General features: G+C 40.1%; 1 protein-coding gene and 1 long non-coding RNA gene across 3 annotated transcripts in view; one reads left to right on the top strand and one right to left on the bottom strand.

The window, feature by feature from the left end:
• Atp8b1 (ATPase phospholipid transporting 8B1) overlaps positions 1 to 19,705 on the top strand; it is an 84,762-nt gene that overhangs the window by 7,736 nt on the left and 57,321 nt on the right. The window contains exons 1-2 of one of the 2 annotated variants that reach the window (XM_010635450.3): positions 7,027 to 7,100; positions 11,368 to 11,570. In XM_010635450.3, coding sequence (XP_010633752.1) covers positions 11,390 to 11,570 — 181 coding nt within the window. In that variant the 5' untranslated portion in view covers positions 7,027 to 7,100; positions 11,368 to 11,389. Of the gene's footprint in view, positions 1 to 7,026; positions 7,101 to 11,367; positions 11,571 to 19,705 lie in introns of those variants that run through there. The other variant, XM_019209219.2, reaches the window with a different exon arrangement.
• LOC104870070 lies at positions 3,769 to 18,885 on the bottom strand. The gene is made up of 3 exons (XR_782445.2): positions 18,814 to 18,885; positions 11,595 to 11,772; positions 3,769 to 3,931 (listed from the first exon to the last, which is right to left on the bottom strand). It is a non-coding gene; the product is annotated as an uncharacterized LOC104870070 (long non-coding RNA).

Genomic DNA, 19,705 nt, shown 5'->3' on the forward strand with positions numbered 1-19,705 from the left:
TGAGACAATGTGTGTGTGTGCGTGTGTGTGTGTGTGCGTGTGTGTGTGTGTGTGTGTGTGTGTGTGTGTGTGAACAAAACTTTGTGAACTGTAAGAGACAGCCTCATGTTACCTAGAAGGAATCATTGTTATCTGGATATGTTGGAGAACTTATGACAGAGTTGTACTAATAAATCCTTTCATCTTACCTAGGAATGCTAGGGTTTAAATCAGAAGTATCCCCAAAAGACGCATGACCTGAGGTCTTGATCACCAAAGTAGCACTGTGCAGAGGTGGAACCTAGAGAGGTGATTGGATCATGGGGGTGTTGACCTCAAAAATGGATGAATCCATTGATGAGTTCATTAGCTGAATGGGTTATTAAGAGGTGCAGCCCATTTGGAGGGAGTAGGTCACCGGGGTTGTGTCTCTGAAGGATGTAACTCTGCACGGGCTCCTTCTCTCACTCTCCACCCCACTTGTCTCTCTATCTCTCTCTGGTTCAGACTGCTACAAAGTCTGGAGCCAGCAAACCATGGACTGAAACCTCTGAAACTTTAAGTCAAACCAAACCTTTCATTCTTTAAACTCTTTTTGTCAGATTTTTTTGTTCCAAAAGAAAAGCTGTCTAACACAAGGCAATGAAAAAAAAAAAACTGCTCTTCTCTGAAATGTCAAAGTGTTAAGATTTCTCCTGCCCATTTTTCTGCAGTTGCTTTGGAGGTTGAACAGTAGGAAATGGTAGCCAGTCTTCTTTGGTGGCAGAGAGCTCCAGGATAAGCTTTTTGAGAAACATGTGATGAAGTTATGGATCTAGAGAAGTTTTTTCTCTCATGAGCAAATAGCTGAATTGGTTCCTACAGCGGTGATAATAATGATCCCCTAGTTTTACATTAATGATTCCAGCTTTGTAGATCTTTAAGCTTTGATTTGGGAGACAATGAAAAAATAAAATTCTTTTGTGCCAGAAACTGTAATTATGTTGCTTTGATAACATTATAAAGTTTAAATTTAATCTAGATGTTAGATATGTTTTATTGCTATTGCTTCATAAGATTCTTTGACTAATTACAACTGTCATCAAGCTTGTCAGATTTTGCTTTCACAAATATTGGGCAGATTCCAAGCAGGGTGTAGCATGCATCTGGAGGAACCAGGATAACAGATTTCTGTTGCTTTTTAGATAAAAGCTTTTCTTTGGAGTAACTTAGAATAATAGTAATCACACTAGGCACCTTATCATAGAATTGTTACAGCTGTAATTAATGATGTGTGTATTAATTATTATTTCATAACAAATTACTCCTAAGCTTAGCAAATAATTCACATGCACCAGCTCCTAGTTTATGGGTCAGGTGTCTGAGCATCTGTTGCAGGATTTCTCACAAATGCAGTTAAGGCATCAGCCCAATAAGGGGTCTCCTCTAGAGGTAGAACTGAGGAAGGACCTGCTTCCATGTTCATGTCCCTGTTGGCAAAATGTATTTCTTGAAGGTTGTTGGCCTGAGGGCCCCCGTCCTCTCTGGCTATTGCTGGATGCCCACTCTGTTTCTTTCCATTGAGCCTGTCCACTGGGAAGCCACTTTGCTGAAGCCAAGAAGAGGAGAGAGTCAGCTGGCGAGGGGCCATGTCCAGCCCACACTCATAGGGAGGAGATTTTACAAGAACACTAGATTAGTCAGCTTCTTGTCACTGGAAAAGAATATCTAATATACACAATTTAAAGGAGAAAAAGTTTGTTTTGACTCCTGGTTTCAGACGTCTCAGTCTGTGTTCAGCTGGCCCTGAGGTGGTAACATCATGGTGGGGGACTTGCAGAGAAACTGTCTGCCTAATGACAGATGAAAGAGATCAAGGAGGGGGTCTGCCACAGAATATACCTTTCCACAACATGCCCCCGGCAAATCACCTCCCCCAACCAGGCCCTACTTCCTCTCAGCCTTTGGAGTGCTCTTGTGATCCAGTCCAGCTGCCTTCCGTAAGCTGCCATCTTTGACTCAGGAGACTTCTGGGGGACATTTTAGATCTAAACCATCATGGTTGTGAAGTCCTGGAGGTGGGGTCATTGGAGACCAATTTAGATTCTGTCTGCCAGAGTTTTGTCTATTTTGTATCAAATATATAATAAAAAAAAGCATAGAACATACAGAAATACAATATCATATGTTAAGTATTTTACAGCCTTATCTTTAATAGTAATAAATGACATGAGGAAAAACATATTTTAGAAATTCCTCTTCTCATTGAGGACTTTCCAAACTAAAAAGAGATGATGACAAATGAGCAAGAATGAATATTGTGGATCTTCCTTTCTGAGCTTTGGTCTCCCTGGACACAAATCAAGTTACACAACAAAGATGTCATTGACTGGGGACTTGGTCTTTTCAGCCTCTAAACTCCCATTGCTATTATGAATGTATATAGATCACTTTGTCCTATTAGTAGCAAAATGAAACTTTTTTTGGTCCTATTTTTCCTTCATTTAAATTTAGAAACCTTGTGATAGCAACATGAGTTTTTGTTTTCATTTTTCTGGCTTCAGTGACATCAAGGGTTGTTTTGTTTTTGTCTTGAGAATTGAACCTAGGCCTTAACACTGAGATATACTCTCAACCCACCCTACCCTGTTTTATGTTTTAATTTGAGACAGGATCTCACTAAGTCCCTAAATTGTCCGGGCTGGGCTCAGACTTGAGATTCTCTTGCCTCCCAGAGTGTGGCAATTTGGGGTCTTATTGATGCAAAGGCAGAAATCTAATTCTCTCTTGCCTATGTCTCCCCTTTTCTTCTTTCTTTCAAAGCCTCTTCTTCTGCAAAGGGAACAGAAGAGTCCATTCATCTGTTCACGTCATGGCTGTTAATTTGGTAGCCAAGTACTCAAATACAATAGATTCAATATAAAGGTTCAAGTTTGAAAATCCTGCTATGTTACCAACCTCCTTTATTCTGGAGTCTATGATGAAGAGAGATGGATACTTCAGGGAGCCAGATGGGGAATGAGGGCACCATATTGTTAAAGAGTTGGAAAATCCCAATGCCAAACTCTAATACAGATGATACCTCTTGCCTCCTACTATCTCGGCCCCTGCTGTTATTAGGCAGGCTTAGAGAAAAGTATGCAGTCAAGTAACACAGGATTGTTGGGAGGCAATGGTGGGGGACAATCTGGGACAGAGGAGGAGGGATGGCCATACGCAGCCTGGGGTGCTGACCTCACAAAGATGGTAAGGTCGGGAGAGCTATGTATGCCAAGTAACACAGGATTGTTGGGAGGCAATGGTGGGGGACAATCTGGGACAGAGGAGGAGGGATGGCCATACGCAGCCTGGGGTGCTGACCTCACAAAGATGGTAAGGTCGGGAGAGCTATGCATGCCAAGTCCTGGACATTCAACTTGAGTAGTACAGAAACCTGGTGTATTAGCTTTCTATCACCATAATGAAATATTTGAGGTGGACTAACTTATTAAGAGGTTTTTCTAACACCCTCAGTTTTGTAGGCTGAAAGTCCCCTAATGGCAAGGTGTAGGCTTGAGGAAATTCTGTCTTGGTTGCATCATGTCATGGTAGATGGCAGTAGCAGGGACATGTAGGGGAGCCACATCTCAAACAGGAAGTCAGAGAGAGCCTGGGAGGTACCAGACTTGGGCTTTCATAATAACCCTCTCTAAACAGCTAAGCAGTCTCCTGAGAAATCCCTCAAGCCCTTCCCAGGGCACAGCCCATTGACCCAGAGATCTCCCACTAGGCCTCACCTCTTCAAATTCCTCACCTACAATGCACAGAGCCTTGGGAAACAAGCCACATGCAAACTGTGACATCTGGCTAGTAGTGAAGTGGCAGGCCCTGACCTCGCCATGTATGAAGGTCCCCTTTGTCAGGGCTGAGGACTGGGGAGATCCTTCCTCTCTGGTGAATTTCGTCTTTGAGTCTTTGCCTTGAAAGTCTTGATCTCAAGAACAAGGAGAAGCAGGGAATAGAAGTTAATACTCACATTGTATCTATTATCTATTAGACACTGCTGAGGGTTTTCATAGCCATTTGCTATCCAAATTAACCTCTATAGTATATGAAATTATGAAATATAAACATTCCTCCTCCTCCTCTTGCTTTTTTTTTTGCCTGTGGGAAATACACACTTTCAAAATGTTAGATAACTCACCCAAATTATAAACTAGTGAAAAGGAGAGCCAAGATTTGAATGCAGCCAGGCATTCAATCCTAGCACTTGGGAGGCTGAGGCAGGTGGATTGCTGTGAGTTTGAGGCCAGCCTAGCCTGCACAGTGAGTTCAAGGCCAGCCTGAACTATATAGTAAGACCCTGTCCCCAAAAACAACAACAAAAAAATTTTAATGCAGATTCATATTCTTCCCCACAAATTGTGCTGCCTCTCAATCCAAGCAACAGGCACTGCTCTTTAGCAGTAGGTGGCTACTCCATGAGCTACAGCACCAGCAGTACGTGGCCCAATGACATTCTGACCGCTTGTCACTAATGTATGACCATAAAGTCACTCCCTGACACCAGCTCTGTTTCTTGATGGCCTATTCTGTGTGCAGATTATTGCAGGATGATCCTTATTTTCTGCTTCCTACGGCTCATTTCTTAAAAGTGAATTTGCCATATACCCAGTCATATTCCAACACTGGGACTGTTCATTCAGTGGTAACCATGTACATTGGGGTATAAATTCCAGCTCTGTAATCAGGGCTGGAATGCCATGATGTCAATGGTAGAGCCCTTGCTTGGCATGTATGAGGCCCTGGGTTCAATCCCCAACACCACAAAAAATAAACAGTGAAATAAATGCTCTGTAGCTATTTTCACATCCAGTGTGATACTATCTGGAATGAGATTACCTTGAGGACTGAGACACTTGGAGGAGCATATAGGTGGATATGATTTGAGTTACATCCACTTGTATTACTAGTTAGGATGTTTATTTACTTTTTCAATGTGAAATCACATTGATTTGATAAAATCATATTTATTACAAAACTGAAATCAAATGAGTCTTATTTTTAGTATACAGTACACCTTTTAAACATACATGTTTATATAGCATTTTGAAACTTACCCAGGCACACGCACACACACACACACAAAACTAAAAAATGTAATCTCTTCTTATAGCTTAGCTGATTAAAGATAGCTTCTAAAGACACATGGCCATAAGACCTTTGAATGCTATATCACACTGATGAATTCTTTTTAATGGTAGTAAATCCTTTGCCCACTTGTGCTGATTCACTTTTACTTTCAGTGTGTAAGCGCATGGACTAACAATGAATTAATTAATCCTCATGGAATGGGATGTGGATGGGTTACAAGGTGCACCACCATCTTGTTTTCTCATTAAGTTTATTGGCACTTTTTAGGGGTACAGTGCAGTTACATTAAACATTGGAATCTTGTACCTTTACATGGTGTATCTTGATTCTTATTTCTCCCCCATACCCCTGTCCTCCCTTCACCGCCTCCACCCTTCCCTATTTACAGTGACTTTGTTTCCATTTTTTCCTTTTCTTGTATTTTTTTCTTTTCCCTTCTTTCCTTTCCCCTACCCTTCCTACTTCCCCAACTCCTTTAGTCCTTTTCTTCCTATTTCACATTTTCAATTATACAACTTGAACCTTATTTACACTTTTAGTTTTTCACACCAGAGAAACTATTTGGTATTTACACATGTGTATCTTATTTATTTCACTTAAGAGCATGACCTCAATATGCATCCATTTTCCTATGAATGACTCTAGTTTCTCATTCTTTATGGCTGAATACTATTCCATTTTATAGAAAAACCACACCTTCTTTATCCAGGTTCCAACTGATGGGCAAATGGGCTGTTTCCAAGTTTTAGCTATTACAAATGGTGCCGCTATAAACATGGATGCACATATGTTGCTGTGGTGTGATTCTTTTAATTCTTTTGGAAAGACAGATAGCTGGGTCAGAAGGAACCTCTACTCCTAGTTCTTTGAGGTATCTCCATATTGATTTCCATAGTGGTTGCACCAGTCTACACTTCCACCAACAATGGAGAAGGGTTCCTTTCTCCCCGCAACCCCACCAGCATTTGTTATTGGTTGATTTCTTGATAGCAGCCATCCTTTCTGGGGTGAGACCACCACAGCATCTTACATGAAGGCTACATGGTTGTGTACTGTCCCATAAGCACTTGAAATGCTGTCTTTCCCAGTTACACAGCTTTTAAACACTCAAAGAAATAACGCCTCCAAGTCAATATGGCAACTCTTTTCCTTAGGGACATTTCACCTCTACTCTACCTGGTAGTTTATTGCACATCCCCAAAGCACACATGATTTACCTAATTTGAGGGCATTTGAGGTTGACCGCTTGTCTTGCTGCTGTCTCTTACTATCTTTCCTTTTAGTCCAGAGGTCAGCACACTTTTTCCATAAGAAGCCGAAGAGTAAATAATTGAGCTTTTAAAGCCATGTAGTCTCTATTGCAAATACTGTATTCTTCTCTGCCACTGTAGTGCTAAAGCAGACAGTACCTAAATGAATGATCTAATAAAGATTCAAGAAAACATGCAGTAGACCAGCTATAGCCCCCAAGCCATAACTGGTGAATTGCTGTCTAGATGATGAGTCCTATAAGGAAAGAAACAAGATTGCCTCCTCCATGGTGGACATTGTACCAGGTGCTGCAGTTATTTTGATAAACAAGAAAGGTAGGTCTTTGCCTTCAGTACCTTCAGCACCTTAGCAGACAACTTGTTTTACTTCATGTGCTGGTAAAATCTTGAGCAGTAAGTTTTTGGTGGTTTTGAATGAGTCAAAATCCTAAAAGCTCCATGTGGTAGGACTTCTGAACTTGGCTGTTCTTTTTCCCTCCTCATTATCCTCAAGTGTTTATCCTTGAATGCTTGAATCTATTACTATGAATGCTTGAATCTATTACTATGTAGTTGGTACGAACTGTGAAGACACGGCAAAGAACTTTGGTAGTAGCCAACTCTCCAAGTCCTCTAGGACTTTACTGGAGATTTATTTGCTCTTTTTCCAGGTCTTTGAATGCCAACTGTGTGGTGCTGAGTGGTCACAGACTGGGCTGAGTGTACAGCCTGTGGTCTAGTGAGACGGGCAGATGATAAGTAAGTAAAAGCAAGTGTGTATTTTTAAGTTGTGGTAAGTGCTAAGAAGGAAACAGAAATGTCAGTGGTCAGGAGGCCAGTGGCAGCAGAAGAGGGCAGATACCTGTTCAATTGCATCACTGTAAGGGGACTTTAAAGTCAATCTCCATTGAGCTGGGGACGCAGCTCAATGCTAGAGTGTTTGCCTGGCATGTGTGAGGCCCTGGATTCAAGCCTGAGAGGGAAAGTGTGGGGAGTGAGAGCCCTTGCAGGAAGCTCTTGAGGAAAGAAAATGGACTTAATCTAAAGTACCATGTGAAGGACTGGGGATTTAGCTCAGTGGTGCCCCTGCCTGCCTCCCAAGTGCAAGGTCCCAAGTTTGATCCCCATTGCAAAAAAGAAAAAAGAAGTACCATGTGAAACAAAAGTGTATTAATCTGCTCAGGCTGCCATACAAAATACTACCGACCTAGTGGCATAAACAATAGGTGTTTGTTTTCTTATGGTTCTGGAGATTGGAAGTTCCAGAGCAAGATGTCAGCAGTATTGGTTTCCGGTGAGGCCAGTCTCAAAGATGCTTAATGGATACTAAGTAAATACATGCCTATCTGCTGTGTGCTGGAGTGTTCTCTACACTATCTGTGGAGCCTGCCTTTAGGGGGTCAAGATTTAAATCTAGAAAGCTTCTTTCTATAATTTAGAGCTTTAAAGAAACTATTTCTTCTTAGTTTCCCTTTGGTTGTCTAAAACAACAAAGCTAAGATGATGCCATGTGTGTCTGCATTGCACAAACAAACACACACGCACACACTGGAGAACACCCTTCCTCTGGTCACTACTTCATCCTGCACAGACTTGCCTGGGTAGTGAGGTGCTTGGCAGTGATGGCCCTTGCTTGCTTTGGATGACATGCACATGGGTTGTCAGATCCTTTCCTTTGTGTTTGTCTGCCTTTTCCCTTGAAGGCCTTGAAGAACTGCATATTTGTCAGCATGGTAGCAATGACGAAAATGGCTCCTTACCAAATGTTAACATAGAATGCACTGCAAGCCACCGAACTCTACATTTAAAGATGATTCTCATGGCTTTGGTTTGTGTCCCAGAATCCATGTGTTCTAAACATAATCCCCAAAGTCACATGCTAATGGTATCTGGAAGTGGGATAGTTGGAAAATAATTATAGTTAGATGAGGTTATGAGGGCCCTGAGGAAGGCACTAGAGGCTTTTTCTTAGAGAGCCACTAGTGCCTTCCTAAGAAGAGAGACCCGAGCTGGCATGCTTGCTCTTTCTTGCCATGCTCTCTGCATGTCATGATGAGGGAGAAAGAGCCTCACCAGCTGTCTGAGCAGCAGCACAGTGTCCTTAAACCTCCTGGTCTCTAGCACCGTAGGCTAAATAAACCTCTGTCCTTCATTAATCAATGAATCTCAAGTACTCTGACATATACAGCAACAGAAAATAGCCTAAGATAGTGATTAAAATGTAATATATGTATATATCATATACATATATATATGATCAAATGTTTCTGTATTGTGCTTTCGGATTTTGAATGTTTTAATATACTGCCATAATAGAGATCCTAAACTGCCACTCACTGCTCAGCCTCATGCTTGGCATCTGTGAAATGGGAGAATAATTCCTGCCTCACAGAGTTGCCCTGTTCCTTACAGAGCATGAGCTAAGTAAAATGGTGACTATTTTTTATTATTTTTGTTCTGAAAGTTTTATAATGAATGTTTTGCCTTTAAGAGTTTGGGAATTTTTAAGAGAATGTATTAAATATAAATATTAGCTAAAGCATAAATGGCACTGCATTATATTACAAAAACACAAATAAGGCTAAATTGTGTTAAATTGCAAGAAATAGTAATTTACGAACCCATAGAAAATCTGAAAAGGGGGAACCTGCTTTATTTTACAACTAAAACAAAACTTAAGTGAACTAAGAGTAGTGTGTCTATTGGCCATTTGCATTTGTACCAAAAAATGAAATAAAGATAGATGAATAAAACTACGCTCAGAGCAAAAGCTTTTATGTCTATGCTTAAGTACATTCACTAAGTAGACTTTTTTTTTTGGTACCAGGGGATCGAACTGAGGACCTTCTGAGGCAGATGGCAGCAGCACTGAGCTAAATCCCTAGCAATATTTTTTAAGAGGATACTCTAATTTTTTTCTTGATGATGGACAGATATATTTTAGAAGTAATTTTAGAGATGGAAAAACTTAAGGGACAGATTACTCCTTGTATTCACTATTGTAAATAACACTTTTCTAATTATGAAAATAATAGCTTGCAACAATAATCAGTAATGTTTATCAAGGACTTGCTGTAGCTGTCAACTGAGTTGAGCACTTTGTGTAGATCATCTGAAAAGTATGCTCATCTGATGAAATTCCGTGTGCATAACTGGGACTATTTTCTACATGTTGATCTGTAACTCACCTTTCAGCTTAATATGTTTGAACTTTTGCATCGCTAAATACTTTATCATGCACAATTGGAATCAGTGTGCACTCTCCTATGATAGGAGGACACACATTTAATCGTATAATTTCCTTATACAATTCACAAGTATTAGACAGCCAAGTTGCTTCTGACTTTTATGTTTTAGTTAGTACTGGAGAAAAAAAATCTTAATATAAATACTTGAAAATTTCTTAAGTGTCTACTGGTTGGTACACAAATTATTTTGATGTCCAAGATGCTAGATTTGGTGTAAAAGCTGCAATCAGAGGATATACTCCTAAGTGAAATAAATAAGTCACACATGTGTAAATACTGAATAGTTTCTCTGGTGTGAATAAACTATAATAGTACATAAGATCCTAATGAGATTATTGACCATGTGAAATACGAAGAAAAGGGCTAAAGGTGTAGGGAAAGTGGGAAGGGTAGGGGAAAGGTAATAAGGGAAAAGAAAAAAAATGAGAAAATGAAAAAATGGAAATAAAGTATCTGTAAATAGGGAAGGGAGGAGGGGGTGAAGGGAGGGCAGGGACAAGGGGAAAAAAATGAGAACCAAGACCTGTCATGTAAAGGTACAAGATCCCAATGATGAACATAACTGTACTGTATACCTAAAATGTACCAATAAACTCAATGAGGAAAATAATAATTTAAAAAAAGCTGCAATCAGCTAAAACAGTTTCACTCAGCACCATTTATATTCAGTTAAAGTATGTAATAAGCTATAACATAAAAATAAAAGCATAGAAGATCTGTCCTTTGGAAGCAGTTTTGCTGCAAAATTTTAATAACTATTGTGAAGTCATTTCCTATCCTAGAATTTGGGTATCTTCTCTATAGAAAACAAGAACAATAACTTCAGCAGAGGGTGTAGGATGTCTCAAGAGACCACTGTCTACAGGGGTTTCGGTGCAGGGTCTGGCATGCAGTTATCACTAAGTAAATTCGAGCTACCATTGGTAACAATACTGAGTACATGGTAGTGTGATGCTTATGTAAATGATGCCAGGCTGTATGTCTCTCCTCAAGTAATCTGAGGTATTTGTGTAAATATTTTCTCAATATAAATATAACAAAGGGCATCTTTGGTACCTGTGTAGGGTCACTTCATGCAGCAACAGACACAGAAATTCTATATAGGGAGCCAGGGTGGAAGTTAGAAAGGTGAGAGAGTGCTCCCTGAAAGTCATTAGAAAATGTTGAGACTTTACGGTTGGATTTAAAATGTGTCACAGAATAAAGGCTCAGAGTGTTAGCATTAGCAGAAATCAAAACTCTTGAAGGAATGGTTTCCAACTCTGCACCAGCCATAGTAAGAAGCTCAACTCCATGGATACCACAATGCAGATAAATGTCTATATATGCCCCTTTTGTAAAACTTACTAAACAGTATCTACTCTTATTATATGGAACATCTTTTTTTTTTGGTCTATTTTATTTTATTTTAATGTTGGTTGTAGCCCACTAAATTTGTCTTAAATTTGTGTACCTGTCTTTAAAAGGTGGGGCATGCGGCTCAGTGGTAGACAATTGCTTAGCCTGTGTTAGACCCAGCTACACACACGTGCGCGCGCGCGCGCGCGCACACACACACACACACACACACACACACGTATATATTTACATAAGAATTTAATCAATAATGAATGCTGTTGTTTGCATATTAAGTGGAACTTTTGGATCATTATTTAGAACTATTTACATGTTAGTGAGATAATGTTGTTAAAGGGTGTTGTAACAGGAAGCAGGTAGGCTTCAACCAAAAGCTGGGCAAGAGTCAACATTCTCTCTGTTTTCCCTTTGTTTTCAACCAGGTAGTTCCAATTTGCCAGCAGAATGAATACAGGACGAGACTCAGAAACAACATTTGAGGAAGATTCTCAGCCTAATGATGAAGTGGTTCCCTACAGTGATGACGAAACCGAAGACGAACTTGAAGACCAAGGGCCTGCTGTTGAACCACAGCAGAATCGAGTCAACAGAGTAGTGGAAGAAAACCGGGATACAATCAGAAAAGGTAATCGTTAGAAGGGCCTGGTACCTGGGAACTTGTCTGTTATAGATGATCATATGGATTGTGGGAACATGAGGCAGGGATGACTGGTCCATTCCACGTGGTCTAGGGGGGCATCTTCCTTCTCTGAGCTGCTGCTAGGATGGGCTTGGATATGTACTCACTGTTCTCAGGATGGGAACTGGGAGAACACATCTGACAAGTTCTGTGGAGAAAATAGAACATCTTGATCACTTTGTATATTTTAAAAATGGAGTTGTATGAGGAACGACTATCTTGTTATTGCACACAGCAGTCTAAAAAATATACATCAATCTTTGGGTGTAAGTTATTTGTATGGCTAAAGTGTCGGCACAAATTATATAAATAACTATGTGAATGTAAATGAATTGGAGCCATTATTAACAATTATACCTGTGTGTTTATGCATGCATGCTCACATGCTCACAAATGGAGCAGCAAGAACATATCCAATGATAATTCCTCAGTGGTGTTCAAATAAATATACTTTCACAAATCAACTAGTAAGTGCTACTTTTGGAAATTTGTCTTTTGTGTGCCTACCAGACCTTGGAATGCCACTCAGTGAAGCAGCTTCTCCAAAGTATCTCAGAAGTGTGGGCCTTTTGGGAGAGTGATGCTGAGCTGTTCCCTGCAAGACTATACAGTTGCAGGGATCAGGACATAGCTTTGCGCCTCTTGGCACCATCGACTGGTTCCCTTCTAGTGCTCATTGGCAGTTTAAAGGACTTGGAGTTTCCATACCTTTTGTTCAGTCATTTGTGAACCTCAGATGGCCTTGGCTCACTGGGAGGAATTTTTTACTGGATCTCCATTTGTCACCAGCAGCCCGTCCTGTACAGCCTGTGCCTCTTGCCCAAATCCTGCCAGCTTCAGAGGCAGGGTCTAGATAAGGGGACTTTTCTTGTGAAGAGTAAAACAGGAAACATTTTAGGCTCTGTGGACTATTTTATCCACTCTTAGCTATTCAATTCTACCCATATAATGTGGAAGTGGCCACAGACAGTGGGTCACTTACATCAGTGGAGTGTGCCTTACTTTCATTCACTATATTGTTTTTCTCCTGCAGCTTTTCTGCTTCCTGCTGTTTCTTCCACCATGGCAAATGTGTCCTTGTCTGTGGCTCTACTGAGGAAGCTGAGCCTTCTCTGTTTGCACCCCAGATTTGTTCCATATTTCAGGCAGAAATTATTTCCTGCCCAGCTACTGGATTGCAGTGGAGAGCTGCTGTTTGCCTTTCACAGAACTCTCCATGCAGCAGTATTCGCAGATCTCCAGATGTGTCTCCTGTGGCTTCCTCACAATCACTTCTGCTTTTGTCTGCGTTCCCCAAAGTCTCTGTCTCCACAGTTCTACTCTGGCAAATTTCCTATAAGCTTCTGTTTCCCCCCTGCCACTCCCAACTCCCTGGATTCCCCTCTTGGGTCTGCCACCTGATTAAGCCTAGTTTATTGGAACAGGTCTAACCTGAAGAAAAAGTGACAGGCCATGAAGCCTCACCTCCATAATGATTTTTCTTCCTGTTCTTGTGATGAGGTCACTCTGTGGCTCCACTGTGTGGGGACAGTCTCAGTGTCAGGGAGCCTAGATATCCAAAGGTACTCCTCCCAGTACAGGCTCCAAAACCTGGGTGGCCCTTGACTCTTGTGGGTTTTGTGCCCCCACCCCAGCTTTCCATTTCAAACACGTAGACAAATTAATCCCAAGTATAGGTTTCAGGGTGTAGTTTGAAGCTGTTGAGTATTGACAGTATGAGCTTTCAGTAATGAAGGTACTAAAATGGTGAAATTAAAATAGAGTCACCGTCAATCTGAACAGGAAGGTGGGCTCTTTCATGACAGGCCCAGACTGGGCATTGGTAGGCTGGGGTTAAAAGTGAGTGGCCTGAAAAGTTAGTGAGGGAGTTCTAGCTGATTGCCCAGCAAGTGAAAAGCGTGCTTCTTCCTCATTCCTTCTCCTATGGCACTTCGAGTCTGCTGCCACAATCTCAGAATCTCAGCAGCACATAGATAACTGGTGAGTTGGCAGGAGGATTGGTGCTGTGGTGGGGAAGGGTGAACTTTGCTGTCGGTGCCTAGTGCCACACAATCACAGGATTGGATGTGTGGTTCGGAAAGCCTCGAAGGGCTGGGGTTGGGTGCCTGCAGAAATGTTAGAGAAGCACGTAGTGGGCAGAAACCTTTGCCTCTGTTTTTTTCCAAATCTGCTTGCACACTCTGGTGGTCATTCAGTTTGCAGATCCTCTTTTTGGTAGATTCCTATCCTCATAATATTGGCACTGACAGAAGTGAGCTTGATCTTGACTCTTCATAACCTTTACCAAGGGTGGTTTGTAGTCCTGAGGGATATTAGTGATTCTCATTTTTAAAAATACTTGTCAAGTACCTTTGACTGTGACTCATTACAAAAATTGTTCTAACACCTCTGTCTGCCCCTCCCAAGCACTCAGTGAACATTCAGTAAAATGCCAGGCCTCTTTGCTCCTGTTTCACTTATGTCATATAAGGAGGAAGAGAGAGAAAGATATGCTCTCTTTCAGGCATTATGCCAGTGAAAGTTGGTGTCACTCTGGCATTTCCTCTTTTAATCATCTTATTCCTTTCTTGACACTGAACATCATGGATAATTTCTTTCAAAGTATTCAGGACACCATTGCACAAATCACCCTGTACCCATCCAGCTGAGTAACACCAGGGCCCAGGCCCATTCCAGCCTGCACAAAATCCTTTTTTTTAGTGACATTATAGTTGCATAGAAAGTCGATTTTCTTTCTTTAAAAAAAAGAACATGTGATAGCCACCTGAGCTTTCATGTTAAACAAGAATTTTGAGAAACCCACTAAAATGCTTCTTCCATTGAAGGACCTTAATTGTGTATTGTGAGAATCCAGAAAAGGTGCAAATTTGTAGTTAGAATGTGCTGTGAAGGAAGAGATAAGCCCACAGACTTTGCTGGAGTAACTTTACTCTTGGTTTATCTTGAACAGAAACCAGGGGGAGTATTTTCCATGATAGTAGGTGAACACTGTTGTTGCCTCATAAGCACATGATAATGCTAGTTCTGCCAAATGATCCAGGACACAAAGGCTCTGTAGGGCCTAAAATTGGAAGCCTTGAATTCTCATCCTCTGGAGCATAAGGCTGTCCATTAGCATTAAAAGTTCTAAGAAATTCTAAATTCAAGGAAATGAACCGTATTCAGCCAGAGAATCCCAAAATTCTTTGTGCGATAAATCTTTTTTAGTTTACTATGCTGTGATCCTTGTCCCAAGACGAACTCCTTGTGTAATTCTGTGCCATTAGGAACTGCTCAGAGATAAAATCCTTAGGAAGAATTAATTGCTCCAGAAAAGGTTTCTGGATTGGTGCAATCTTCCGAGCCCAGGGATGGATGAGGACACTGTCTCCTGTCTCATTTCTGAGAGACACATAAACATGGGTGTATAATATCCACATTTATTCTTTAGAATATTTCTATTGATGAATTATTAATTTTAATTGTATTAGTTTTATTACATTAAACAATGAGTACTTAACAGGAAAAATATCAAGAAAGTATTGAATTTTTAATATTTATTGAGTGCTTATAGAAAAGCAGCAACATTTTCAACATCAACTGTGTTTTGATGTACAAAGTCTAAAAAAGTACAACAGAAATAAATTCCTATATGAAATACAATGAAAATACCAATAGCACTCTACCAAAACAAAAAAAATCTTTACTTCAGTTATCACACCTAAGGCAGTCTTCACATTCACAGCATCACATTCCGGCACATGTATCAATTACACTGACAGCACATGTGTTTTACTTTCCTGGTGTTTTTTTAGGACATATTTGACATCATGCTGGTCTTGCTGTTTTGTCAGGAGGTTCTTATTATACTATACAATGTGTAGTTAATGAGAACATAAAATATTAATAAAATAAAATGTAAAATTATTAATATGTCAACATTTTCACATTAGCTGTGTACTTGCTTACAAAACCTAAAAGATAACATCAGAAGTAATTTTCTAAATGAATTGCAATGAAAATACCAGTAGAACTCTACAATAAAAATAATCCTTTCTTCAACTGTCACACCCAAGGAAGTCTTCACACATGACAACTGCACATTCCATGCACACATCTTGCTTACACTGACAGCACATGTGCTTAGCTTTCCTTTCCTACATGGCGGGCCATTCTTTTATCTCTCTCTGTCATCGAGTTTATTGGTACATTTTAGGTATACAGTACAGTTACATTTATTATTGGGATCTTGTACCTTTACATGACAGGTCTTGCTTCTCATTTTTTCCCCTTGTCCCTGCCCTCCCTTCACCCCCTCCTACCCTCCCCATTTACAAACACTTTATTTCCATTTTTTCATTTTCTCATATTTTTTTCTTTTCCCTTATTACCTTCCCTTACCCTTCTCACTTTCCCAACACCTTTAGCCCTTTTCTTCCTATTTCACATTGTCAATTATATCATTAGGATCTTATGTACTATTATAGTTTTTCACACCAGAGAAACTATTCAGTATTTACACATGTGATTTATTTATTTCACTTAGAATATCTTAAATATGTATCCATTTTCCTATGAATGAATGTAATTTCTCATTCTTTATGGCTGAGTAGTATTCCACTTTATAGAAAAACCACATCTTCTTTATCCAGTGTCCACCTGATGGGCAAATGGGCTGTTTGCAAGTTTGAGCTATTACAAACTGTGCCGCTATAAAAATAGGTGTGCATATGTCACTGTGATTTGATTATTTTAATTCTTTTGGAAAGATATCCAGCAGAGGGATGGCTGGGTCAAATGGAACTTCTAGTCCCAGCTCTTTAAGGTATCTCCATATTGATTTCCATAGTGGTTGCATCAGTTGGCGGGCCATTCTTGTCACCTCTTGTGCTAGTTACTTTTCTCTCAATGCTGAGACAAAATACCCAACACCCCAAATTAAAGGGGAAATGGTTTATTTAGCCCACAATTTGTAGAGGTTTCAGCACATAATTGGCTGGCTTCAAGTCAGAGTAGCAAGTGGCAGAGAGGTGTCACAGAGGAGGAAGAGTTCATGGCTCCCACGAGGTAGCAAAAGCAACAAGGGAGAAGACAAGTATCTTTCTGTCCTTTATACTGTATCCAGGCTACCAGGATTAGGGTGGTGCCACAGCAATCAGTGGACTGATTTAGTAATCACACACCCTCAATCTCAGCATCACACACTAGACTCAGCCACTTCTAAAAAAGCCCCATCTAAGAATGCATGAGGCTCTATGGGCGGGGGGCATCTAGACACAAACCATAACACCTCTCTTCTTTTCCTGTTTTGTCAGGAGCTTCTTACTATATTGTACAACATGAACTTAACCCAAAAATAAGATATGAATGAAATAAAATATCAAATATGTAATGAGTGCTTAGAATAGACATCAAGAATATCACATCACCTGTTTCCTTGCTTACAAAAACTAAAAGATAACATCAGAAATAAAAACCTATGTAAACTACAATCTAAATACAAACAAAAGGCTACCACAGAAATTATCTTTGCCCCAACTGTCACACCCAAAGCAGTCTTTACATATGAAATCTTCATACTCCATGCATAAGTGTACCTTCTGGAGATTTAGTTCAGTAAGCACAAGGTCCTGGGTCTGATTCCCCAAAACAAACAAGTATAGCTTATATTGATAGCACATATGTTTTATTTTCCTGTCCTTTCTTATAGGGCACAGTTGACATCTGTTTAGTTCTCTTGTTGTCATAATAGACCTTTGTGATACTGGGCCTGCCCATTCACTTATCAACTCACCAGTGTGCTTCATGATTTTTTTTTTTTTGCATAGTTCTCTGGGAAGCAAAATTCTGTTTTTCCTCTGCTGTAAATGATCTCTTTATGAATTCCAGTCCCAATCCTCTAAGAAAATTTCTCCTTGTTATTTTGCACTTATTATTTTCTTTGTAAACTATCAAACTATTTCTGCCACACACGTTTAGGATCAAGTAAAACACAACCATTGACCAAGCTTTGTGTTTCAAGTGACATCATAGTTGCTGCATAACTCATTGACAACATCTACTCTGCCTCTGCTTTTGTTGTAAAAAGTTTCCATCTCAAGCTTCTATTCTGTCGAGTTTTCCCTGCCAATATTTCCATGACAGTGTAATGTTGACCTCAGCAGTGCCAGTTTATTTTTCTTTGCCATGTATCAGGCCAATGTAAATCTTTCTGAAATCCAAAGATTGTACTGTATAATTCTGTTTTGAAATTGCAACATTTCATTTGAAATTTCTGCTTTGTTTCTGTCTGCCTGCAGTTCTTATGCTTGTGAACTTGTGCTCTGTTAAAAAATGTAACATCAATTGGAAACCGAAACACCAATTGTTGAATGTCACATTCTGATTAGTTTGGGAAATGGTATTAACAGGTCTGTTCACGACATCATTTGGTTTATTTTATATGAATGAGGACCCAGTGGCTGAGTTCCAGGATAAATTTCTAAATTGAAATCATAAAAAGTCTTTGCACCTACAAAGGCATAAATTTTTATTCCATATTTTGACCCATCACTTTGCCATAAGTCTTTTACCTTCCTGTGATTACCATGATAAATCCCTGCTAAGTATAGCAGACCTATAAATGATTTCAGGTCAGCTTCTGAGGTGTCATAATAACTATATTTTTGTATATGGCTGTTGGCACACACAGAATGTTATACTTCTATTTCAGCCTTTGTGTATTTCACAACATCTTGCAACATTTTGTCTGTTACAATTTCTAACACAAATGGCAGTGCTGGCACTTTTACCTCTGTCAAGATCCTCACTATATTTTCTGATCTAGTTCTAACATTGGATCATTCCATTTGGTTGGGTGACCATTTTGCAACATTTTAACTTGTTAAATATGCACTCATTTTACTGTTTTCCTCATCATCTGAATCAAAGAGGTCTGTGTTCCCTGTATCTGTATCAGTCAATTCTGGCTCCATTTCACTGGCATAGGAATTTTGGCTCACATGGCCAACCCCAGAGTCATTATCATCTTCTTCATCATGCGTGAGTGATCTGATGATTCACTTTTGACCTCCAAAACTTGCAAATCTGGTTTTTCATGTGCCATTGTGCTGAGTTGAGCTACTTCTCCCAGAAAAATCAAAAGAAAGCTTTCTAAAAAATCCTAAATGCACAGAAATTCAGCAATGAGCAATTCATGGGTAAAACTCACCTGTTGCTGCTTTGGAACTCCTGTACGTACACACCTTGCCACCTCTTCTGTCAAGCGGGTGAATACACAGATGGATTTTTTTCTTTCCCCAGGCACAGCTACTGTGAGGCACACCCACATTCCATTATGATAAAATACATGTTTTCATAACAGAAGAGTAGTGTGGGTGTATTTTACCCACTATGATGCTCAGGTAAGCATACACAAATCCTGTTAGATGGACCATTATGTGGGTAAAAATCCTGACTTGACACTTCTGCTCACATGCACATACCTTGCTGTTCTTCATACCAAGTGGGTAAACACAGATTGCTTCCTATAACCCCCAGACACAGCTACTGAGATGCTCAGCTAGCTCCTATTATGCTGAAGTACAAATTTATAGGAGAAAAATATGGGTGAGTTGTTGTAACCCAATGTTAGGCCTACAGTGTTCTCCTTCCTCTTCTGGTTCCAGATGGCTTATACATTTATTTCCCATGGCACATTCTCACTGGAACCCTGCTTTCTCTATTGGATATCCTGTCTCCTGCTCCTATGGCCAAATTTCTGGAACCCTGTAATTTATCATTCTCCTATTCCAATGGCTTCTTCCCCTCTGTGGGCTGCCAGGCCAACTTACAGATAATGCTTTCCTAAAGGTCACTAAGAAAGCTGGGGTGTAGTTCAATGCTGGAGCACTTTTCTAGCATGCATAGGGCCCTGGCTTTGTTCCTCAATACTGAAAAAAACAATATCACCAAGACCCCAGGTGCCAAGCCTATGGAGATTTCTATCATCTCTCTTCCTTCCACTATGTCCTCTGAAGTGTCTAATCTTTTTAACAGAGTCTCCTCAGGAACCATCATTATCTTTTTCATCCTGCCTCTCCTGTCTAGCTGTGCCCACCTCC

The sequence above is a fragment of the Fukomys damarensis genome, unplaced genomic scaffold (assembly GCF_012274545.1).
Source record: "Fukomys damarensis isolate Sample0158 unplaced genomic scaffold, DMR_v1.0_HiC HiC_scaffold_30, whole genome shotgun sequence".
NCBI classification, from domain to species: domain Eukaryota; kingdom Metazoa; phylum Chordata; class Mammalia; order Rodentia; family Bathyergidae; genus Fukomys; species Fukomys damarensis.